Consider the following 25,491-nt stretch of genomic DNA (forward strand, 5'->3'; position numbering starts at 1 on the left):
TAAAACTACTGTGTTAATTCGAATGTTTGCTTAAAAGTATAATGATTCCATATTTATATTGAGAAATATAAGTTCAGTACCTTTTGAAATTCAAATGAACGATGCATCCCTTTGGAATAACTTTTATCGACATTCAGTAGAGATTAAAGTTTTGATATTTACAAAAAGTCAAGCTCCTCCGTGGTATCAATTGACTTCTGGTAAATCGCCCGATAATGCTGGATGTCATTACCAGCGAAACATCATATTCAAATTGTAAATGTTGTGGATTTACTCTCCAACACACCGGTGGGTTGAAGTAGTAACTAATGGGCACGTTGTTTACGTGAAAAACCTTACTGGCAGTGGTGGAGGGTTATGACACATGTATACTTTAGCGTTCTCACCCAAAAACCTTTTATGGCTTTGTTTAGGCCTCGGCAAGGTAAGGTAATTTACCCTTTTTACCGGGTACAAGGGTAAAGGTAAAAGGGTAGGGTGTCGACCATACCAAGGGGTAAGGTAAAGGGTAGAGTAAAGGTAGCGTGAAGTATTACCTGGTAAATACCCTGTTTACTGCTCACTAATAGCTCCGTGGCGCAATCCGTGGCCTCCATTTGAAATTTGAATCATTGATGTCGAACCAGATGGAGACGGACCACGTTCTTGAGGTAGAGGATGAGGTCGAGGAGGCCAGCAACTGCATTTCCGGGGTCGCTGCGAACAGCAATCAAAAGAGGCAGCGGCATGCGTTCCTGTGGGAGCAAGGAAAGCGCCAGTGCATGCACTGCCGCAAGTGGTTTTCCTCGCACACGAACGCGTCGAGGTGGAAAGCCCACCTCAAGAAGCCCAATGTTGCTCGCCCCAGGCAGCGAGGTCGGGACATCGGCGTCGGCGAGCCGCATAATTCAGCAAACGCTGAGCCGGCCAGCAATCCCGGATCGCCTCTTGGTAAAGTTTGAGAACTCGGTGGTTGATTTTGTTATCCAAGGTGCAATCTCTTTGCGAGCCGACGGCAGCGACAAGTTCAAGACCTTGGTCCACACATTGACGCAGGGATATGAGGGTCTGTCGACCCGCACTGTCATTCGCAGGATTGTCGAGCTTCACGCCATCATGCTTCCCATCGTCGGGGCGGTCTTCTCCAACCTGGACGTCGCCATCTCGCTCACCATCAACGGGTGGTCGAACCACAACCTGAAGGGATTTTGGATTGTTACGGTGCACTGGATGGACACCAAATCTGGTGCATTGAAATCCATGCTACTGACGATCCTCAATGTGCAGTCCTGAAGGGGTGTCGGCAAGCGCATTGGCACCGCTCTGTTTGAGCACCTCCAAAGCCTCGGGCACAATGTCTCAACCAAACTGCTCACTTTCACCAGCGACAATGGCTCCGATGCGATCAGTGCTGTCAAGACGTTGTTCGTCCTGGTCAACGCGGATGCCGGATATGAGCAAGTTGCAGGCTTGCCAACATATTCGCTGCGCAAATCATTCGGTCCAGATCGGCAGCGTCCAAGTTCTCAAACTGATCAAGTCGACCAACGCCGAACTGCGCGAGGCGCTCGTCAATATTAGGCGCAGCAAGGTCGTCCGGCAGTCGTACCGCCGCGAAGCCGAAATCACCAAACTTGCCAGCAAAGGAGCCGACGCACCAGGACACGTCGACCAGGTGGAATTCGACGTTTGACATGGGCGCCGATGCCATCAAGAAGCGTGTCCCATTGGAAATTATCATGGCGCGCTTCCAGGATGTGATCGGCGTCGGTGCTTTCTCTGAACTGCAGTAGGCAAACATCGAGGGTGTGACAGCATTCCTGTGAATGCCGCGGCAGGTCATGACCTCGTTGTCGGTGGGACCGCAAGTCGACATTGGATGTTGTGCCGGTGACGATGGAGCACCTGATCCGTTATTGCGATCGCGGTGAAGCCGCTCTTAGAGCGATCGATGAGTCCTTGACCGCGACGGGGATGAAGGCCGAGCTGGTGCGGTACCGCAACTTCCTAGTTCAGGAACCCGCTATTGTGGCATCCCTACTTGAACCCACAGCTGCCGACAATGACAGACCAAGACGAGCTGGCTACACTGAAGGCCACAATCCACTCTGTCCTGCAGCATCACTACTCGGACGTGCTCGCGATCCCGCCGAAGGCAGTCGCTGCCCATATGGAGGAGGGGTCGCTGTTCAGCGCCCTGTTTAGCAACGTCGGCAGCTCCGTCGACGATGGCGATGAAGTCGATCGTTTTCTGAGCATGGGCGTCACGACCGCCAGCGCCTTCATTGACGTAATGCAGTGGTGGTCTCCCCGCAAAGAGCTGCTCCCCGCCCACTACAAGATGGCCTGCGACGTCAACTCCCTGCGAACGCGCGAATAGCGGAGCCAGGTGGGAGGTCACATGCGTTCGCCAGTCGCTGTTGTCGACGCTCTTCATCCAATCGGTGTGCTTGCGCTCGTGGATCGCGGTCGGTTGCCTGAAGGTCCCGTCTAACCAGGCCGGAGCGGCGCAGGATCTTGTTGCCCACCGTTCATCCGAGGATGACGACAATGACGAACTTGATCAGGTTGTTGATGAGATCGTCATTGACCAAGACGACTGGGACGAGGAGGTTATGGAGGACCGTGTCATCGACAGCCTCAACGCCCGATTCGAGATATACGAATAAAGCGCTCTACCTAGCATTTACCTGTTGTAAACCTTTTTCATGTGTGGTCCCCCGGTAATTGCGCTGTAATCGGGTAATTTATATGGGGTAAGGGTAAAAGATAGGGTAAAGGTAGGCTCGTTGCTTTTTAACTATTTCCTTGCCTTGCTAAAGGGTGAAAAGAAAGTGTAGAGTGATTGTATTGTGGTAAGGTAAAGGGTAGGGTAAATGTAGGCTCGTTCTTACCTTTTACCTTACCTTGCCGTGGACTAGCTTTGTTTGCTCAGTTGTGTACAAAATATGAATTCCCAAATTCTTATGTCTGCTGTGGAGTGTCCTATGCATCTTGCGCAACGTCCTCCCTGCGATGAGCAATTATGAATGCACGTGAATATTTTCACACAGGTGGATACGTACAGGTCCGCAGAGCGCGAGGAGGTGGAGGCCATGCGGCGAATGCGCGAGGCCAGTCGCGCTAGCGGGCCTCCACCAGAGGGGGGCACCACGACGCCATGTGGCGCGTGTGGCCACGGTGATGCCGGGCTGGTGAGGCAGTGCCACCAGTGCCGGGCACCCTGCCACCACGGCTGTGTGGCACCGACTCACCGCCGAGCCGGTGCCAGGGCGCTGTGCACTCGCTGTGTTCGATCCAAGCGGCCGCAAATGGCCACTGTACTGAACCTCCTGGTTGGTCTACAGGTATGCAATGTACACATCGATCTGTTGTGCTTTAAGGTGTATGGTTAAATTTTTTGGTATTAGCTGTGAAAAAAACAAGCTGCCCAACGACAATTTAGCTTATTGGTCCTGGACCTGCTTATCCTGTCTACCATTTGGACAATAGCTTTGTGCAAAGCTATCAGTGTTTTAAATTCGTACAATGGATAGGTATGCTTTTTATGCATCTCTATTGCGACATGTATTTACCTCGCCAATCTATTGACCATTTAATACGCTAGATTTTGTAATTGTTTTATGCATTATTATTGTGGGTTGAATAAACTCTCAATGTTGTTATGAATGGAATGTTATATTAGTGTAAATGTATGTAATAATTTGAGCATTTTGTATTATGTTATGATTTAAACTATGGATTAATGTACTATGGATTCATGAGTGAACACAGCCAGAGTAAAAATAAATAGTTTGCTACTTAAATTAATTATGAAAAATTATTGGATCTCATTTACATATTCAGAAAAGGTCTATTGTCTACATTTTTTGTGTGTAAAAGTAGCCTTGGGTGGTAAGGTGGCACTTTTTGACAAAAATAGGTATTTTGCCAGTGTTTGAATGTCAGACAATTGTTGGTTGATTCGTGACAAGTGCGGTTTTGTATCTAGACCAAGTCCTGCTTGAAAGTGTTGTGTGCCCCCTTTCTCTTTTTAAAGAAAGTTGTGTCCATATCCCTTGCCAGGGCCTGCCCGTCAGGCTGCCAGAAGGAGAGGCCCTGCAGTGCCTGGCAGAGCGTGCGATGGGCTGGCAGGACCGGGTGCATCAAGCCCTGTCCCAGGGGGAGGTTGTGCGGGCCCTTGAAAAGCTCAAGTCCCAGCCCTCTTCCCATAAAGTGGCACACAACACCAAGTCCAGAACCACCATCGGGCAGGCGAGTGTTTGGATGGCTCTTGTTTTATACACACGGGGGGGGGGGCCCTCTTGTTCACAACCTTTGGGGTGGGGGGGGGGGGTGAACCACAAAGGTGTGCCAGTGGCCTTTTTTCATAGCAACAACCTAGATTGAGTGGCCAAAACGTCTACCACTGTTGATAAAAAAAATACTATTGACAAAAAAAATTCAACGTCTTGTTTTTTTGACTGTAAAGGGTGTTGCCTATGAGAATTATTTTGAATTCATAGCTGCGTTCTTTTAAACTTTATTTGTTTATAGTGGTCATTACATGAAAGATAAGATATGAGACTAAGTGGACTGCTCTTAGTAGTGGATCAAAATATAGCACAATGCTCATTGACCTGTTTTGGCTATAATCTATGACGGCAAACTAGCAGTATCTGATGATTTCTGTGATGTGCAATCAAAACAGGTTTCGGCATGTGACTATCCCAAGGGGCAATACATTTAATCTGTGCTTGCGAAATTATAAATTTGACTTGTCATTAGCTCGTGATGTTTGCTGCTTGTGGTTTTTTTTAAATAATTATATGCATTACAATTCATTTTGTGCAGAAGGAAAACCCAAACAATGGATCGTGTGGAACTCTCGCTAACGTTTCTTCTGAACACGGAGGGAATGATGATCCCACCTATGACCTTCAGCCTTTGACTTCTACCTCCTGCACTGAGCTTGCCCAGTCTTCAGTGTGCAGCAGCCAAAGTGAGATTTTTTTACACTCTCATGTGACTAATCTTCTTGGAGGGGTTAAGCAAGGCCCTAAAGTCCATTACACTACTACATTGTAATCATAGAAGTCATTCGCACTTGTTTCAAACGAACATAGGTGGACTCGTCCATCTGAACAACTGCCAAATCGCTGTCCGTGGTGCTAACGTTAAGAAAAAACCGCCACGTTTTTCAAATTTTCTTGCTGGCTTTCACACCTGATGATGATTGCTTGTATTGCAGTCGAAACGTCGTGAGAATTGTATTGTTTTATATTTGTATTATTTTATTTTTTCCCTTCTACGTGACTTTACCGAAAGAACCAAGAATATGAATCCTTGCAGTCACGAAAGCTTTAAATCAAAAGTTTATACAGATGTTTAAAAAATGGCTTTCTCGAGACATTTTGCCTTGCCACTGACGTTTTACTTATATTTTTGTGACAGGTTCCAGGTCGCAGCAGCAGTTTCATTCGCTGTTGCTCCCTCCCACTATTCTGGCACAACTTGAGGACCTGCTCATGCAGGGAGATCTGATTGAAGTGTCTCTGCAAGAGACGCGGCTTCTTTGGAGGTTACTGTCATCACCCTCGTCTTCCGCTGACCAGGGCAGAGAGGTCTGTGGAATTATTACTTTGCATTGCATTTTAATTGGGTGCTCGTTTCTTCGAATGCAAAACACGTTATTTTTTTTTACTGCATTTTAACCAATTTTGTAATTATTTTGAAAAATATTGCATTTTTGTTTATGGGAATATTTGTACTTCATGCAGCAAAATGTTATATAAAATGCAGAATTTTCTTCAAAAGGTTTTTGCCATCGTAACAATTGCACTAAAGGTCATGTCCCATACATAATGTGTATTTTTTAGAATGTTTGAAAATGTGTTACATTTCCATAACCAATAGTGATTGACATGGTAAATGAGTAAATGTTTAGCCATTGTTACTGTAATTTTTCTATTTTGGTGCCCTTGCAAATCATTGGGAAATTCTTATTGAAAGTGTTTTTGGCATGTAGAGGCATTGATATTGTTGCTGAACGTTGTTGATATTATTTTGGTTGCTTACCCAACACAGCTAAGTTTTCAAAGATTAATTAGAATTTTTCTGTGAAATGCGATTCTAAGAATGTAATTGGTTTACATGTGTTTATGCTATTACTTTTCATATTTTGCCAGCGGACGGCAGTGGATTAGGTACTAGCATCTGAAATTTCTGACACACCTCTTGCTTTGTGCTTGTATTTCCTACATATAAAGTAACTTGTCTACCTATTTGTATTTATGTTGAAGCTAAGTGTGACACTTATTGTGTCCTCCCAACCATCACGGAAAATGATCGGCATTTTGCATCCTGTCATTCCCGGACGCACAATTTGACGCTCTAGAAAAACCTTGCAAATAATTCCTAGCTTGTGAAAACTCACAATATAATGCCTAAAGGGGAAACACTTGTGCTCTGATAATGATTTTCCACTTTTGATGTAACATTTCAGCATGAGAATGAAGCACTTAATACCGAGGGGGAGTACAGAGATGACAAAACATGCAAGAGGAAACCGGAGTCGGAGGAAGTCTGCAAAGAGGAAAGGAATGCCGCAGACCGTCCCGCTGACGGTCGCAAACGCACAAAAGTGGAGAAGGATGAAGGGGCAGACTCCGGCGCGGAGTTTTCCGCTGCGTCGAGCGAGCACGAAGCGCAGAGTCCCAGTTCCAGGGAGGGGGAAGAGCGGCCGGGTGGAGGAGTGAGGTTTCGGGAGATAGGTGACAAACTGGAGCGAGCCCGCGGTGGTGCGGCAGGGGCTGTCGTTGTGGGCTTGGAAAATGTGGCAGAAAGCAAAGGGCGACCTCAAGATGAGGTGTGAAGATTTTGTCGTGCTTCTCCAGTAGGTTTTTTTTTTCTTTCTAATATGTACATTAGCTGTAGCATACGATTTAAAACGTCATACAATATAGGTGTATAGGTTTGCGTCATGTATATAATGCATGTGTGTGTAGTGCATGTGTGCGCATATGCGCATGCGTGCATGTTTGCAGGAATTGAAGTTGTCATGGTCATTTTACAATGTTTTGCTGTATTCCTTTTTAGTCCGAATTTTGCCATACATTGTGCATTATCATAACCCATAAGGTGGCAATTGGAAGCTCAGTTGAAGCTTCTTCCTTAAGCATTGCTATCAATCTCCAGTTCTCCACCCCTTCTATCCCCTAGTACTTTTTAACCCCAACATGGGTGAAGTTATTGCAGCCCTCCTCCGCTGAGCATGGTTTAAGAGTTTAAATATTAACCTAGTGCTGGTTTCATAGTCAAAACAGGCCAACGGTTTTTTTTCTCATTCTATAAATCTAGGTGACATTCCACCCATATAATTATTACAGAGTTGTGCAATGAAATACCTACCTTTTTTTAAAATACGTAAATATGGATACCACACGAGTACATGTAAAATGCTGTTGCCTTTGTCAGGTGGAATTGGCCCGGGTGCGGCGGTAAAATGTGGCAGCACGATTTCGCCTGGCTTTATGGAAGGGGGGGGTGGGGGGACTTACCCAAACTACTGATCCTGGATGTTGCGTCTGTCACATTGCCACAAGATAAGAAGCCCTCGGTCTTGCTTTTACGGTCTGCTTTGCCGTTTGATTTTCAGGGAGACGAAAGAAAAACAAAACTGACCCAAAATTCTCATGACAATAATAACTGCGGTGTAGATTTGCAAAGACATGTTGGTGTGAAAATGTTAACGGAGGCGGCTTCCTTGTGGTTGAGGTAACGGTGAACTTGTAATGTGTCTTCTATTTAAATGTTTGATTTTTTTTTAAATGTACCTTCATCCCTCAAAACAGGCAACCTAGTTGTGCTTGTGAAAGGCTCTAGTAAATAAATAACGATACTCCTTAGTCTGAGTGGTTGAGATATCTAAAAGCCCAAAGCATTACTGTGTTTGTAATCTTCCAAAAAACAAATAAGATGTACTGGTCTCCTTAGTAATGAACTGTAAAGGTAGTTCATCCTAATTGGTAGTTCGTCCTAATTGGTAGTTCGTCCTAATTGGTAGTTCGTCCTAATTGGTAGTTCGTCCTAATTGGTAGTTCGTCCTAATTGGTAGTTTATCTTAATTGGTAGTTCATCTTAATGTAGACTGTCGAGAGCCCAAGGAGGGAGAACCCTTTTTTGTTCGTGAGCCCTCTGTATTTATCAGAATATTTTATCTTCACTGCACTGTGGACTACATACAAGTGGGCTAATTAAAACAGAACGCAAACCGTCACATGTGGAGGTACATCACTTGCCCCTTTGGTGCTTTGTAGAATTGTTGATCCGCACCGGTGTTGGATCTTGCGCAAACTTGCTCATATGATTTGGACTTGTTTAAATGTTGGCTCTGCCATTGGTGCAGTGAGAGAGGCTTAGTTTCCTTCCTCGCCTTTATAATGCAGCTGAATTAACTAAAGTGAAAGGACCTATTTCACACGGCTAGTGTAATGCCTGTTTGACTGTTTTGTTGTAAAATAGAAATGTCTGTAGAAACTTTTTTTCCCCCTCTTTGAGGTCAACGTTTATATATAGTACATTTTTTCAGACGTGCAGGTTTTCTAAAAAAAATAAAAAAAACTCTTTAAAAAAAGGTCTTCTAATTGAACATTTTACACAGTTTTCTATAACTCTTGACAAGGAGAATGCAAATTTATTTAGAGAATTTTACAGCAGGTATCTTGAAATATTTTTGATTGTTTTTATATTTTTAATTGAATCCTTTACATTTGGACATACTGTACACACATCACACCAGATTATCAGCATTTGCCTCGAGCTGCTGTTTTTTTTTTAACTCAATCCTTTTCGTTTTTGTCCTTCCCTCCTCCCCATGGTTGTACATCTTCTTCTTAGTCGCAGTTGATTCAAGCATTAGAATTTTAAGGCAATATTGTAATTGTTTCTTGGTGCTCAAGGGGGTAATAACTTAATACTATTGTCTTTGGGACTTTTTATCATTTATTTTTGTCCAACTACAGAAAAAAAAACACTTTTGCAGGTAAAAAAAAGTAAGCATTGGCACAAATAAATGTTGATGTTCAGAACTGTGAACAATGCATATGTAATAAAAGTGGGACAAAGTAACCTCTTGGTTTGTATCGTGTATATTGGGAATTGTGAAATTGTTTTGATTGGCATGTAACATGTGCTCTAAGTTGACTAGCAGTTCCTGAAGACGTATGTTTCAGAACTTTCATTTTACTATTAAAATAAACGTACGTGTTGCAGATTATTTTTATAGCAATTGTTGATGCTGTTGTACATGTCAAAAGCATATAACATGCTTAACGTTGACTTCATGTTCTTGAGGACAACACATGACTGTTGAGAAACAGAAACGATGTTTCATTGTTTTATGCGGTTAGTTTACATGTCGAAAGCAGCAGTACCCTTGCTTGGGCTGATGCGATTGACATTGTAGTCGCTAGCATGAGGGGCGTTTTGGTGCATAATATTGTACAAAACTATTGGTTCAACGTTCCAAGAGTATAAAAGCGCTGCAGCAAAAGTAGACTTTGATATGTTCAGTTCATATTGACTTTGCCTGATGTAGCCAAGTGGACTTCATTGTCATCGCCAATAATAATTTATTACACTTGTTTTACCCAGGAAAGCCTCAGTCTCATGGTTTATCAGAGGGTCTTGCCAGTTTTTTTTTAAGTAGGGGCAATGATTTCTCTGAATGCAATGGAATCATTTGCATTTATTACACGAAGGCTTTAGCAACCAATATTCATAATAGTTTTTTTGGGTTAGATTGCGTGAATATTAATATAGCTTTTTTTGAGTTAGATCGCGTAAATATTTACGCGATCTCTACCCAAGAAACCTATCATTTAAATGTAATTTTCAAATTTCGCAAAAAATTTGTAACGTGAGCACAAGCAGTGGCCTACTTTTTCAATGATGTCACCAGATCTAACGTCCACCTGCGAAGCAGGCTGCGTATATATGGTTAAACCCACAGTGATAACCAGGGCAGCTGCTGGATTCGAACGATAAACCTGCAGCAAGTTGCAAACGTGCCAACGCTCGGCCATGTTACCGCCCCTAGGCTGTCGGCACAACGGTTGAATGTTATGTTTATTCACTCGCATCATGTTTTGTATACTAATAAAATTGAAGACCTGTTTGCAAATGAAGCATTTCGTCCCGATTCCATGCTAGTGTTTCGTTTTCATCATTGGTCACAATTTGGCTCGGAGGAGATCACCAAGCCAGCACCACTGATGTCCTGGGTTTGTATGCATGTGTAGTGACTGACTCGGAGAGTAGGAGGCACGGTTTATTAACACGGCCTGACAACACTTAGTAACTACGTTTCCCAGTCAGGACAGCTGGTAGACTGCCTGACTGGCGACGCCGACATGGTGAAGACAAAGACGACGGTGAAGACTCCAGCAGCACGACGGGGATCCCGCTCCAAACGACCGCCCCGAGGTCCCCTCCCCCCGGAGCCCCTCCTAAACTGTCACCGTGGCCTGGCGCCGCCCCCGGCTACGCCCCCTTCTGGAACCTACGAGCGGGTTCTCGATGTGCCCCTTCCGTGACCTCTCCCCTAGATCCTGCTCTGGTTTATCACGTGGCCTGCTGTCAGTCAGTCAGCTGCTGCAAGCTGCAGATCCCCTTCCCTGCCAGCAGCCAGCACGATGCTGCTACGTAACCGATTTTATTTTGCTGCACATGTTTAGAATCATAGCGCTGACTGTTGTACAGCTGCTGCAACTGCAGGTGGGCACTTGGTGCACACGCCGTTGAGCATCGACACGGTGTGTGTGCCGGCAGGGCGGATGAACTGGGGCAAGGGTCACGGTAGACCTCATGGGGCCCCTGGAACTCTTGGTGGGTTCGAGAAGGGAGACCCGGCTTGGGCGGAGCCAAGCCGGGCCGAGGGGAATAAATGCAGCGGAGAGCGAGAGCTCCGGGCTGCTTGTTCTGGGAGTGGACTCATCTCGTTGCTGTTTTCATAATCGCGTGGCCGGACAGTAGTTGGCTGTCCCGGTCGGTGCAACGCAGACAGGGTCGTGTCTGGGCCGGGTTGTGTGGCAGCGTGGTGGTGAGAGAGAGGGGGCCCGAGTTGGTGGCGTGAACTCGACGACAACAACAAAAGTGTGGGGGACGTTGCCTCCTGCGACTACTTCGTCTCCGACTGAGTGTGTGTGTGCGACGCACGCCACCCGCACGCACACACAAGCCTCGAGCGAGAAGGACCCTACACGTATATATGTAAACTAATTTCTTTAGAACTGCTTTTTGTGTTTGTCCAGTTGGCTACGTAATGGTGCGAAGGACGTTCAATATACACCCTTGATTGAAAATGGTTCTTGAGTGGTGAGATAGTGGTCTCAGTCTGGTCACGAATGACTGCAAAAATCACCCCGAATTAGCTCCGGAAAATATAGAGTTGAAATGTCGCGCAACATTTCTGTAGCAGGTTGTGTGAATGCATTTTTTTGTGCGGAGTGGGAAACGTGAAGTGGTTTCAGAAGTAATCCTCTGGTATCGTCTTCCACAGGCGAATGTTCTATTAGCATGGTGACAGTCCCGATTGACATTTTGGCTCGTGACTTTGACTCCCAAAGCACTTGGAATAAGGGGCCATCCATAAATGACGTCACGCACCTGGGGGGGGGGGTCAGACATTTGTGACGATGTGTGACGAGGAGGGGGGGAGTTTGCGAACTGTGACGTCACATCAAAATGCGCAACTTTAAATAAATCTAGACAACACGTTCTACTTATATTCTTGGTTTTTTCGGTCAAGTCACGTAGAAGGGAAACAATAAAATAAGTAAATATAAAACAAAATTCTCACGACGTTTCGACTGCAACACCAGCAATCATCATCAGGTGTGGCAAAGGAGGTCTAATGATGTAGATGCTCACCCGGAGCCCTCATTACTTTGATAGTGCATTGTCTTTGAGCTGTGTGACGCCTTTTGGCGTCATCTGGTCGAGCACCAATTGGGTCGAGGCTCAAAAGAAAGCCGTCCCTTGGTGTGGACCAATCCGTTTCAAGGACAATGCATATATTATCATAGTATGTTTTTTGCTTGCATTTTGACTGCAGGTATTGTGGTTAATGCAGACATAAATCCTTGTAAAAAGGTTTCCGTTTTGTTGCCAGAATAAAAGGGGAAAAAACCCTATTCTTGTGGTTGATGTAGTCAAGCTGGCCGCATAACTTGGCATATGCGGAGGCTTTCAGCATTGGATTGGCGCAGGGTTGCGGGCATTGTTTTTACATACGTCTTGTGAACATTGCTTCCCGCACTCCCGATGAGAGCGCTTGGCTACGTACGGTGCGAACGAAGTTCAACACAGTACATATTGGGTACAAAGGGTTGCGAGTAATGTTAAAAGCCGTGTTTGACTAACCAGTAGACTGCACTCCAGCTTGATTTCCCAGTGTTGGTGTGACACGGCTCGTTCCATCAGAGCTCCCAATAAATAAATGCAAGCTCCCAACGAGCACTTCTTCTGTTTGATTAAAGCTTTGTTGAAATTTGCATTCGCGTAATATGTAGATAAACGTGGATTACAACCATTGACGGTGTTAGGCTCTTTACAATTTGGCAGGTATTTTAAGGGAGACGATAGGTGTGTATGTTACATAGTGTTATTTTTATATTGCAAATTAATACGAATTTTATAACGGTGAAACATTGAAATGTTGCCAAAACAAACATGTATTGGCTTAAAAATATAATATTTGTCTGTGTGCCACTGTTGCTTTCATTCTTTAATGTCACGCGAGTGATTTTCACCGTGCGCAGTGGTTTTGTTTTCAATGCATATCTGAACTGCGTTATAAGGGGAGGCAAGGGAAAATGTACAAAAGTGAGGGGGGGGTAAGGGGAGAATATTGAACAGATTTAACCCTGGCTGGAATTTGAACGAATCTCTCGCCATTCTGTACGAGCCAGCGTTAGTCAAACAAGATCACACGTTCCTGGGTGCCCCTTAACAAGCGGTGGTGGAACGTATCTCCTTAGGATTCAACAGTTGCTGCAATATGCCTAATGAGCCACCCAAGGGACAACCGGATTGCATGCGTGTCTCTTCAGTCTGTCAGATCTGCACGTTTGGGTGGGGAGCGGGGGGGGGTGTGCGATTTATAAATCTCGTGCCTATTAATGTCACGATGTGCATTTTCCCATCGGTGTTTCCTGATGTTGCGTTACAACTGGTAATGTGTGTCTGGCTTGTTCCATTGAAGATACACGCTGTACAATTGCAACGCCACCGCTTTAGAAAATGTTTAAAAACACTGTCCGAACTATGGGTTTGTAGTTGCTGGAGCTGAGTAGTCGACATCTGCATTCAATGCAGAACTTTTTATCTCATGTGGAACGGAGGCTTGCTCATGTAATTGAAATCGCAAGTAAACAATCACCTGGCTGGCAAAGGCTGCTGTGGATTGTGTCTGGCCTGGATTTAGTAGGGTGTCTCGTATAATTGGTATGGGAAGTTCAGTATTTGGCTATTTTATGGCATCATTGGAATTGGTTTGAGCAGATCAATGACGAAATTAATATTTAAAAAATCGTCGTACTTCGGTGGCGAGGTAGTTCAGGGGTCAACCATGATCTGGTACTGATGCTATTTTGTGTTTGAATCTGGGCAGCTAACCTGTGAATAAAGTGGCATTCCAATTATAACAAGATGACGGTCTCAGCCCAGGCACCAATAACTACACTAAAATATTGACATAGTTTTTTTTAATCGAATTTGCCCCAAAAAATTCCATCTCTTTGATTAAATATGTGCACCCAGTAATGATTGTCATGCAACAGACATCTCCATAGCAGAGCCTGTGGGAATGTGCAGAGCCCATTGTGTGGATGAGGCATCGTTTCGGTAGTTGTAATATCACGTTTCACGGGTGTTCGCAAAAAACAAATTGTACTGCCAGAGTTTTGAATGCACACTTAGTCTCGTCGTAACATTGGGGAAAAAAAAAAACAAGGAAACATCCAAAAAGGAGAAATCCGTAGCCCTAATCCTAAACAGTACCGCACCTCCTTTTAGCACGGTTGCCTTTGTATGGTGCGAAAGAAGTTCAACATACACGGTACAAAATTGTCCAATTTGTGGAATACTGTCCACGTCCAATGTGGCAGCATCATTACTTTTGCTCATTACAGCACCAAACACCTTCCTCTGCCAGCGGCATAGCATGATGTGATCTCCTGGAGCGATCGTTCAAATTAGCGATGTGCTGCACGCATGTTACGCAGCTATAAGGAGGCACGGTTTAATAGATCACGTAACCTAATGAAACTGCCAACTCGGTTTGGGCGACGAGGCGATCATCGTTATCCCCCGTCCGAGTGGAGTTTTCTCCAGGTATATTGTATCCTTAATTTTTTTTTCCACGTGAAAAATGGCCAAAGAGGACACTCTTTAAAAAAAGATGCCTTGCAAGCCTCCAACGTGTCACTTCTGCTGTGGTGGTGGTTGGGGGGGTGAGGAATGCGACGTGTTTCTTAGACTGGCAGTTTTTGTGGCCTCACAATACGTCACTCAGGACGAAGGGGGGAAATCTGCTCGCAACAGTTGGCAGCGAGAGAATGGCATCTCTTAAACTTACACTGAGCACGAGCAGCCACGGTCAATTGCCAAGGGAGCAATGCGCCCCGCGCGCACCGTGGTTATGAGAGAAATTTGATGCAACGCGCTAATGGCTCGGCGCGGTATTGTGATCCTCAATTAAAACGAAATTAAAATGTATTCGACGCGAGCCTTCGTTCTGACGGCACCTCTGATTTTCGACTGGCTGCAAAAGAACCAGGGGGGTTGTGTTAAGTGCCACGAATGTTCAATTGTAAGCGTCTTACTCCGCCCGGCTAAGCTTAATTATAGAATGATTTAAATTACTGTAATGTTATATTAACAATGACTGTTCCTTGCACAAATAAGTACCATGTTAAATTTTTTATCAGCATTAAGAGTTGACTGGTTTGAATGGAATATTGAACTAGCTGTTACGAAGCGGTTAGGCTTTTGCAATTATGTGAATACATTATATTATCAATGCACAGTAATCGTTTCTAAAGTCCCACAAGTTACACCAATGCAAGGCATCTGGTTTTGTAATGGTCACTGTTTTGATATTGTGCACACACAGGGTAACGTTGACACTTTTTTAACCGGTGACATTGTTGGCAGTTACTGGCCAATGCCTGTCATTTATTCATGCTGTTTAATAAAAAATATAGCTATAGATTACCGATGTATGAAAATATCATGTATTTTGATTATAGTGCGCTGCTACTGCTATTGTTTAATCCGACTGTTATGGATTGACTTATGCAATAGCTAAAGACGCTAGGGTTAGTGATGTGTGTTGTGTGTGTAGCTATTGTAAACTTGTAATCACATTTGTTGGGAAAACTGTTACGTTGTTTATATAGCATTGTTTTAGTAAGTTTTAGAGGGGCTTGGTTTGGCCCCTTTTTTATTTAATATAGATTTATACTTAATTTTTTAAATCTGTATTGTATTATGATTGTTATTGGAATAAAACATCGAAATTGAATTTTTTGCACTTTTTGTACGCAACATGGACGGGTTGTGCTTTTTCTGTAGGATTTTATTGTTTATGTATGTGATGTTTAGATTTGTGTACAATTAATTTTAGGTGTATCTTGAAATTTTTTTGTTTGTTGCGGTTGCACCCAAATCGAGCCGAATGGCTCACAGGGTAAATCCTAATAAATGAAACTGAAAACAAACCCTGAAATTAGCAGGATGTGCCTGGCGCATACAAAACAATAAAAAAATAACGGTTGTAATCTTAATGTCCGAGTTTGATTTCCAGTCATGCGCCGAACATCAGCGGCGAGTTATATCCGAACTTGTCCCATCATCCCGCACCGACCAGCGTGGTGAATTATAGCCAAGCAACTCCCCAAAAACATCACGGCGGAAGCTCTTCGTCCAGCTGTGAATGAACAAAGCGTTGTGCAATCCTCACGTCACGCTAAACTAGGCGTGATTCATGACCTGATGCTGTGGTCCTTGACATTTATTGGTGTTCAACAGCGCACTCGGGTGCCTGTCCGTGATCTGTGTACTGTTGCAAATCCCAATTAGTGCCCTTTGGTCAAATGAAAGATAATTGAGATTTGTTTTCGTTCCCAATTAAGACCCCAACTTCCATAGTTACATCAAGGCGCACCAGTCATCTTTATTTGTATTGTGCTAATTCACAGACACTAGCAGGAGGTACTCTCTCTTTCATTCCGGCCTTCACAGCCTTAGGGGATAACCACACACCGGGTCGGGACAGCCAACACGCTGCCAGACCCACAGCTTGAAGAGGGTGAAGATCACGACTACGACGGCACGACGAGTTCCACTCCAGATCGCAGCAGACCCGACTGTGAGTCGGAGCTCGCCGTATACCCTGCCCAGCGTGGCCAGGCTCCGCCCTCGGCCCCCGCACCCATTTGGATCCCCCAGATGACTCCGTGCCTTGCCCAAAGGTGCAATTGGTAGAACGGGCTGTTGCCCCTAATTCGTTTTTCAAGGAATCCTGTCTGCATTAACCACACGTACTTGTGGTGAACGTGCAAACAAAAAAACATGCTCTGGTGCGGACCTATCAGTTTCAAAGACAATGCCATATATTATGAGAGCATGCTTTTGGTTTGAATGTTCACCACAAGCACGTGTGGTAAGCGCAGACACGATTCCTTGAAACATGATTCAGTTTGGTGTTTTAACATCTTACCACCTTTTTTATTGCCAGAAAGGGCAAAACCTATTTGTTATATTAACTGTTGTAGTACACTTCTTTGCTCCCACGTCTCTGCTCATTATCTTCATTGTGCAGCGTGGTGGGGTCTAGTTAAATGACCAACGACACCCACATGGTTTGCGGAGGGCTTCATCCAGGGGTGCATTTGCGCATGCATGTAAGTTCATCTTCTTTCTCCCCGAAGGTAGCCAACCGTGCTAATCGGATGTGCATGGAAAATGCGATTTACGTGTTCCGCCTCCGATTGACACGGTTGGCTACGGACCGTGCGAAAGAAGTTCAACATTCATATTTGCATGGGAATCAAACTGTCCACATCACGGTAACTGGCTCACCAAACCAGCACGCCATTCGCGTGTTTTACTTGTGAGTGTTGGTGTCCAGTATGTGATATCTGTCACTGGTTGTCGTGTTTTTTTTATTTACACGTGGGGCGGGTCTCGTGCTGGCAATTGTGATCACGATTGATGCCCCATTGCACATGTCGATTAACAAAGCTGTCTGTGCACGTGTAACTCCCAATCCGTGAATGGATCGTCGTCTTCTTCTTCTTCTATATGGTGGGGGGAAGGTTCATCCCGTTGGGTGAGCCAGCGGACGTCTTCAGGAGGGGTACCATGGTAGACTCGTGAATACCTGAAAGGCTATCGGTGAATGATCTAAGTAGGCAGTGTTGCCGGCTATGCAGTGTTATTACCGCGTGGTCCATGGTGTAAGATTTGGTGTCAGATTTTCACGGTGGGCTATGACAAATGGCTTGCGATGACTCGACGGAGGGCCCCCTGCTTAATAAGGGGCAGTCCAGGCCGCTGCATCTTTTTTGGCTGGCCATCGAACAAAAACGGTCACCACATCACGCGCTTTCAGATGCGCGTCTGTGGCCGTCTGAAACGCTCTTCCATTCTATATCAGGCAGCCACTGGAGCTATATGCACTTTTAAATCATCTCGATTGAAAACTGATTTATCTGGAACTGCTTTGTGTGTGTTCAGTGTGTTGTCCTTGCCCCGCACCTCCGAGTAGCACGGTTGCCTACGTACGGCCCGAAAGAAGTTGAACACACATACACGTTGTGATGCACCATTGCACCGACATAGAGCAGATTGGGTTTCGAACTGGCTGGGCCAGGTCTCAAGAGGCGCTGGATCGGTGTCGCTAAACGAGATTGACGAAAGATATTGCAACACGACGGCGTAAGTGTTCACAGGGCCTTGCCTTTGCCAGATGCTCAACCTTGGGTCAGAAAATCCACTTTTAATCATCAAGGATTACGAAGAAATCCGCTGCTGGCCTCGAGTAGACCTCCTGGGTGGGGATGGGGCACTGATTTTGCTGCAATGCGATCTCTCGTCATTACGCAATTTCGTTTAATGCATTTGCTTTTTTGTTTAACTCATGTCAGCTAAGTCAACAGGCGAGTGAACGGTTTTGTGTGTGTGTGTGCTGACTCTTTCCCCCAGCCTCGTGACCGAGACCGCGTTATTTTGCAAGGGGGGCCCTGTTCTCTGTCTGTTTCTATTACGCCGTGGGCGACCGGGACGATACCGCGGTGGCTTTAAAACATGCCCGACGAGTGTCCCGCCGCTTTTGGATGCCCGGGCAGGCACTCGATACGATAACAAACATCGTCGGCTTTTGTTGCGGTGCAAAAAACAAAAATCGCAACGACATGAAAAGATGCGGCCTTTGGGGAACTGGCCTGCGTCTCGCTCCACCACCCCACCCCTCTCCCACCCCCCCCCCCTCCCCTGGCATCAAACTCTCCCTTGGCCGCCTTTCACGAGTGTTCCCAATAAGTGAGTTAACAGACGAGCATCCGTTTATGTGCCACATTGTTCATCTGCTGCTTTTTCTCGTCAGTCCGCTTCTGGATGAGGGCATCTCCACGCCAGTGCCGGTCGAGTGGGGTCATGGGGTTACGTGAACCATACTCCACTACGCTGGTCGGGGCGAGTTGCTAAAGGGTGGGGACACTTAGGACCGGTTAATCTATCGTTTGCCACGTATGTTATCCGTGGCAGGGATTTGAACTCAGGTAGCTGGGTTGATGGCACGGTGCGCTCACCACCGTGACACCAGGCTGGTGAAGGCGGGGAGTCTCGACGAGTATTGTACAATAATGTATTCTGCTGCACTGCCCCCTACTGTCTACTACTATCCACTGTCTCCTCTGTCTAGCCTATGACACCTGGTATGCATTGTGGTCACCCATCCAAGGGCTGCTCAGGTTCAATTCTGCTGACATGAGGTCGCACACATTTCTAGTTAATTTGTGAACCACTTCACTGGGTTTGTTGCACGTGCTTGGAGGACGGCGTGTCTTTTTAAATCGCGTTTATCGCATTCCCATTTCAACTGATACACCGCAGGCTCTGCTTCGTTTGCACATGCCAGGTGATCAAATGAGCTCAACATTCTGAATACCCCCCCCCCCCCCCCCATCATCATTAAAACGATCATGTTCCTTACACGCTAAACTAAATTCCTACATCAACTGACATCGGGCAATAATAAAGAGATAAGATTGACGCCATTTGAACTCTTGACTGAAAGTTGCCGTGGCTGCACCTGAAGACGATTGCTTGTGTTGCGTTCGAAACGTCGTGATATTTTATTTTATTTTTCTATCTACGTGGCTTTACCGAAAGACCCATAGCATAGCCATTTTAACTATTTGGTGAACAGAACGGGAGGAGATAGACACTGCTTTAAATTTAACACTGCTTTAAATTTAACCCTCAGAGTAGCTTTCATTTTCTTCAGCAAACGTCATTCGGTTTTTTTCTCCCCACCCTGACATTCATTGAGTTCTGTTAACTTTTGCTCAGCTCTAAGCAGTCATAATGTTCCATACAAATATGCCCAATTTGATCCAACCCTGGCAATGGCTCTCAGTATTCCGGTGCCTCATGCTAATTAATTATTAAGCGTACTTTGGACGTCAAATATTGTGATATCTAATAGACACTACAGCGAGCTGCCCAAACCGGTGTAATGGTTAGTACACTGGACTTGCTTGCAATCCAGAGGTCACAACGTTTGATGCGATCTCCCAGCGCAGCGATTGGATCAGTGGCATAAGTTTCTCAAATCCCCTCCGGCCTTTCTCCCCACCTCCACCGGCTCCACCCCACCCCTCCCGCTCCCACCGCCTCTGTCCACCCAGCAGTATATAAATAATAACAACAAGGACAACAACCGCCATTCGCCACTAAGTGGCGGTGATATCACCACGGCGCTTGTGCCAGACTAGGTGCACTTTAAGACCACGTGAAGTGTCGAACGCCCACTGGCAGGAGGTAACGGGACAGACCCAGGTGCCATGTGTTGAATGACTAAGGTGACTGGCCGATGCATCACCTGTGCCCCCTAATCTGCCAACTCTCTGTGTTGTTGCGAGCGACGCTCCTCCGCCCTCCGTTGTTGTGGGTGGGCGATTGCCTCCATCTGCCCAGTAGCAGCGTCCTTCACGAGCCTCCTCCACAGAGGCCGATCTTGACACCGCTGGTACCGGTCGTGGGCAAGTCCACTCTAAATGGATTCACGTGCACAGTCAATCGGCAGGTCGCGTGTAGTGGGGTAAAGTGTGAGTACTCTCACCTCTTCCAACATGTCTGGACAACGTGCAAGAGTCGACCAAAATTATCTCTATAGTTCGCACGAGCTGAAGCCGTTTCCCCAGCAGTGCAATAAGCAAGCCATTGTAGGGCTGCATCTTTACCGAATGGACACTGCAGTTAAGGGTATTGTTGAATGTCTGGCCTGTTGTATTTCTAAGTCGTTGATGTTACGTTGGGGAAAAAAATGTTGATACGCTTTTTTAAAAATACATTTCAGGTGATGAATAAATCAGTAGGATCTCGTATTTATTGCCTTGGGCAAATATGGGGGAAAAAAATTGGTGATCATACAATGGCCACGGCAGAGACCATCTGTGCAAAAGTGTCCTCAACGAAGCGAGTGTATTTCTTGTATTCACCCAGCATCCATTCGCATATGTGACCATTCATTTATTTCACGACACCGACACGGAGTGTTGCCTCCACGCACGCGTGGTTTTACTCGGCTGCTCCGGTTTCCTTCCACACGTATAAACACACCCCCGTTAATTGGCCGAAAACACGTCAATACACACCGCGCCTCCGTGTGTTGCGGATTGCTCAGCGTTGCGTGGCGGCAGTGGCATACATTAAGCCGTCGGCTAAAACCCGAAATATTGTGATTAATTAGTAGCGTTGTGTGGAAAGGTAAAAGCGCAGTCCTGCAATTCCCTGCTCACGCTACTGCTGCCGGAAGAACACCTACTCGAGGGAGCTCTGGAGAGACCCTCCAGACGGCATCTTGGCCTGCTCTTCAGCGCTGGATGAACGTGGTAGTGCCCACATTTTACCCCAGCGCATGTGACCTGCCGATCGACTTTTATTGTGGCGTACTCTTACGTGCTGAGGCATACTCTTACGTGCTGCTGAGTGGACCGAACTAAGAAACGTCCACAGATGTTTCGACTTCCTCGCTGGGAGATCGAAGCGGTGGCCTCTGGATTGCAAGTCCAGCGCGCTGACCATCATTACCCCACGACAGCATCCCATACAACAAATGTAGACTGCTTCTTCTACTTCTGCTGCTCTTCTTCTCCTTTTGCTTCTTCTTCCTCCTTTGATTCTTCTTCCTAACTTCTTCATCTGCTTCTTTATCTGCTTCTTCTACTTCTTCTACTTCTTCTTCTACTTCTGCTTCTTCTTCTATTGCTGCTACTTCTTTTAAAAAAACAGTGAGGCAAGCATCCTCTTTTCCCTTTAATTTACAAATTAAGTAACGTCATTATGCAACGTGTTCGGTTTTTTGTTGTTGTCGGTAAATATATAGGATGCGATTGTGTCAGTTACAGCCTTGACAATTGCACGTGGGCTGTGCGCAATGCATTTTTTGGGGGAAAAATTGAATAATTCACCTGAAACTATTCACAAAGCGGAGAACGCTAATCTTGATTTGAAGCTTTCTTGGCTGCACGGAGAACGCTACTTTGTAGGCATAAAAAGGCTCCCTGAAATAATGCACAAAAAGATGTTCATTCGATTAAACTTGAAACTAGTATGATGCAAGGTATAATATATTTCACGCTTAACTACAATCGGAAGTGAATGATATAGGAATCAGTTGTTCCTCTCCTGCCACTAACCAGTATGGTGAAGTATGGTCAAACAACCCTGAGTACTGACAGAGCGTGGAAGGGTCTTGGCATTCATCCAGCAGTGGATTGCACAGAGGCTGTAAATCATTACTATTATTAAACAGGGCATTAAAAAACAGCAAACTACAAACCCATCAACTGCCGTCAATTTATGTATATGTTAGTCACAACCCCAATGGCTTTTCAGTTCGATTTTCGTGTATTTTCTCGTATGTATGTTGTACTTCTTTCACGCCGTACATAGCTCGTAGTTGATTGGCAAAGATATTTATTCATCATCAGCAGCCATTGTCCATCCACCGCCTAATGAGGACTTCTCCAACCCCTTCACCATCCCTCGTGTCCTACCGCTGCCACCAACCTTTAGTCACTCCTGCGCGTGAACTGATGTCAGCACTGCATCTCCCCGGCGGGTGTTCTCTTGGACGTGTTCTCTCCTTTGGTCGCCATTCCATCGCCAGTCTCGTCCATGGGTCATCGTCCCTCATCGAGACATGCCCTGCCCAATCCCGCTTACTCTTATGCAATCGTCAATGCGATTGTCTCTCTGATTTGTGTTTGGTTCCCCGATGCATACGCTTCTTCTGCACGTTTCTCGGCGTAATTCAAAAGCATGCATCTCTCCACGCTTCTCCATACGCTTTTCAGCGTTTTAATTGTCAGCGTACGTGCCTCTGATCCGTTTCCTAGCTGGCAGTATGCACTAGTTGGACAACGTTCTTCTTCAGACGCATTGGTAGCTCGCTTTCATTACCGTGTTCAATTTTCCAAAGGAAGTCCACCCGTCCGGCTCTTGTCTCGCCCTTATTTCATGACTGCATATGCATCCCGATCCATCGCCAATATTCTGCCGCGTGTCCAGGTTGCGTCCATTCAATGGTTGTTTCATTTGGTTGAGACAGCATGTGCGTGTTAATTATTGTTCTTTTTTGCAATGACATAGAAACAGGAGGATTTCTCCACAACTCTGGCTGTCGCCGGATGATGCTGGTTGTAATTACCGGAGAAACGTCGTACTCGAATTGTAAATGTTGTGGGTTTACTCTCCAACACACCGGTGTGCTGAAGTAGTAAGGAATTGGCATGTTTTGTTTACATGACAAACCTTACTAATTGGCTGTGTCGGGTGGTGGCGGGATTAACGACACATTTATATTTATGCGATCTAACCCCAAAAAAACTCGTTCATGAATAATATTATATTAGGATTTTCATTAACTGAACGTGCAATACATGTTTACCCCCCTCCTCCCCCCCCCCCCCTAGGATCTACCGTTTGTCCACCCCAGTACCATCGTGCAGTGAATCCAATGTGGGAGCATTACCCCCAAAAAACCACACGATTGTATCAAATCTCTAAGTTGAGCAAACAGCCGAGCAGTGTTTTAACCTTCACCGCCAATGAAAATTCCAGTCAAATAAGTTCACGGACGTTGCAAAACCAACACAAAATGGAACTTCGCAACATATACATTTCCACAGCAAATGGGTGAATACGAACTAAAACACAGTCTTGTACGTTCTGCAGGCGCGATTAAGGTTGTTTGAACTAACAACCTTTAAGAATGCAGAGTTTGCGTAGGGGTGGTTAAGGCGCAGCCTGCAGTTGCTCGCTCATGCCACTGCTAGCGAAAGAACCTTGTCATGAGAGGAAGATCTGAGAGTGCCCGTCTTGAAATAAAAAAATGCCTCTTCTTATTTTTTTCGTTGACGACCCCTGACCTTGGAAGTTCAGTTCACGATGGAAGTCCAGTTTACTGTGGAAGTCCAGTTCACCATGGGAATCCAGTTCACCATGCAGGTCCAGCTTACCATGGGAGTCCAGTTCACCATGGAAGTCCAATTTGCCATGGGAGTCCAGTTCACCGTGGGAGTCCAGTTCACCGTGGGAGTAGTGTCGGCAACCTGCGGCTCCGTAGCCGCATGCGGCTCATTAAGGACTGTTTCGTGACCGTTATTTACTAAGGGCCACCGTCTCGTATTCACCACACAGTGCATTGCGGCTTTTAAAATATGGGGGGGGGGTTCCCGAATTCGAACAAGAATGTTTGCCGATCCCTGCACTAACCGTTACAGCACTTCGGGCAGCATCAAAGTCCCCGCGTGAAAACATCACCACGCGAAACCTTAGCGCGTGGTGCAATCGTTCTTTTGAAATCGCTCGTGAGTTGGACACTGGGAAGAACACGTGTTCGGACAGTATGGCCTGGAGTTGCTCAACATGTTCGCAAGGAAAGTGCGGCAAGGCGAGTGTTTACGGTAACGTTATACCCGTGGCTGCCGGTGTAACGGTTGTGGTGCAGTGGATCCGCATGCTTTGGTTGGAAACGTGGATTTTTGTTTTAGCAGGAACCAGTAGCAGACTTGGTCAACTTTTTCAGTTCACTTCAGCATCACGCAGCACAGGAGGTGAACGACTTGATACGCTCATTATGTGAATCACCATATTCTTTCAAGCATTTAACCCTGAGACGCAAAGCAGCGTAAACTTTCGGCTGGCTCTGCCCTCTGAGTAAAACTAATTTATAGAGGGTTAAAGAAATTATAAATGTTGGGAGTACCCAGATAATACCCACGCATATCAGGGGATAACTGTCCAATGTCCACACAGATGAGTGTATTAACCCACTTGCTTAAATGGCATGTGCTGCCCAACGCTTGGGAGTTTCACAAATCGGTTGCATCTTTCATCAACCCTCATCTCCAAAGTGCTGCTTCACAGTTGCACGCCACCAGAACCCGGTACCAAAGAGAGCAAATTCAATCTAACGGGATCATTGGATGTTTTCATGAGCACGTAGGAAGGAGCGTATGTCTAACATGGCACCACGTACCGCTTCGCAACCTCAACTTTTCAAACCTTCAAATCACAACACAGGAGCACGCGTGTAATTGACCGCTGTGGATTACAACACAGGTGGGGGTTGGTGGATCGCACAAATGTTGTGAAACTCCCTTCCCATGGGCGTCGAGGTGCCAGACCCTGGCTCGCCAGAAGAAGGCGATACAGCAAAAAAATGTGGACTCCACCTGGGATAGAGTATTGCCCCCTCGCACGCATGGGTGTTATCCAAGTGCTTCGATTTCCTCCCACATATAAACAACATTAAGTGGGCGTGGGCCAAACACATCGCTATAGAAAGGGATGATGATGGACAGCTATCGACACTAATGAGTGACAGACAAATGAGAGCACCATGAAATGTGCGCATGTGCAAGTGCCAGATGTATGTACCGTATTATGTTGAACTTCTTTTGTACCGTACGTATCCAACCGCGCTAACCGGAGGTGCGGAGGAAGGACAACAAACAACAAAACAGTTCAAAAGAGGTCAGGTCTCAATCTAGATGATTTAAAAGTGCACAGCTCCAGTGGCCCCCTAATATCGGAAGGAAGAACATTCCAGACGGCCGCAGAAGCGCATCTGAAAGCGCGCGATGCAGTGACGGTCTTTGTTCGCTGGCGAGCAACGATTCATCCAGATGAATGGTTGCATCACATGACTTTAAACGATGGCAGTGGCTTGGGAAG

The 25,491-nt window shown here is 45.8% G+C and overlaps 1 protein-coding gene across 4 annotated transcripts in view; it reads left to right on the plus strand.

Annotated features, from left to right (window-relative positions):
• Positions 1–10,145, plus strand: part of LOC116947495 (lysine-specific demethylase 5D-like) — a 39,918-nt gene extending 29,773 nt beyond the window's left edge. For 3 of the 4 annotated variants that reach the window (XM_032963305.2, XM_032963308.2, XM_032963307.2), the window contains 5 exons: positions 3,033–3,326; positions 4,045–4,233; positions 4,813–4,960; positions 5,413–5,582; positions 6,464–10,145. In XM_032963305.2, coding sequence (XP_032819196.2) covers positions 3,033–3,326; positions 4,045–4,233; positions 4,813–4,960; positions 5,413–5,582; positions 6,464–6,832 — 1,170 coding nt within the window. In that variant the 3' untranslated portion in view covers positions 6,833–10,145. The remainder of the gene's footprint in view (positions 1–3,032; positions 3,327–4,044; positions 4,234–4,812; positions 4,961–5,412; positions 5,583–6,463) is intronic. The other variant, XM_032963306.2, reaches the window with a different exon arrangement.
• The last annotated feature ends 15,346 nt before the right edge of the window (positions 10,146–25,491 follow it).

The sequence above is a fragment of the Petromyzon marinus genome, chromosome 30, assembly GCF_048934315.1.
Source record: "Petromyzon marinus isolate PM22_M1 ecotype Great Lakes invasive population chromosome 30, UKy_Petmar_22M1.pri1.0, whole genome shotgun sequence".
NCBI classification, from domain to species: domain Eukaryota; kingdom Metazoa; phylum Chordata; class Hyperoartia; order Petromyzontiformes; family Petromyzontidae; genus Petromyzon; species Petromyzon marinus.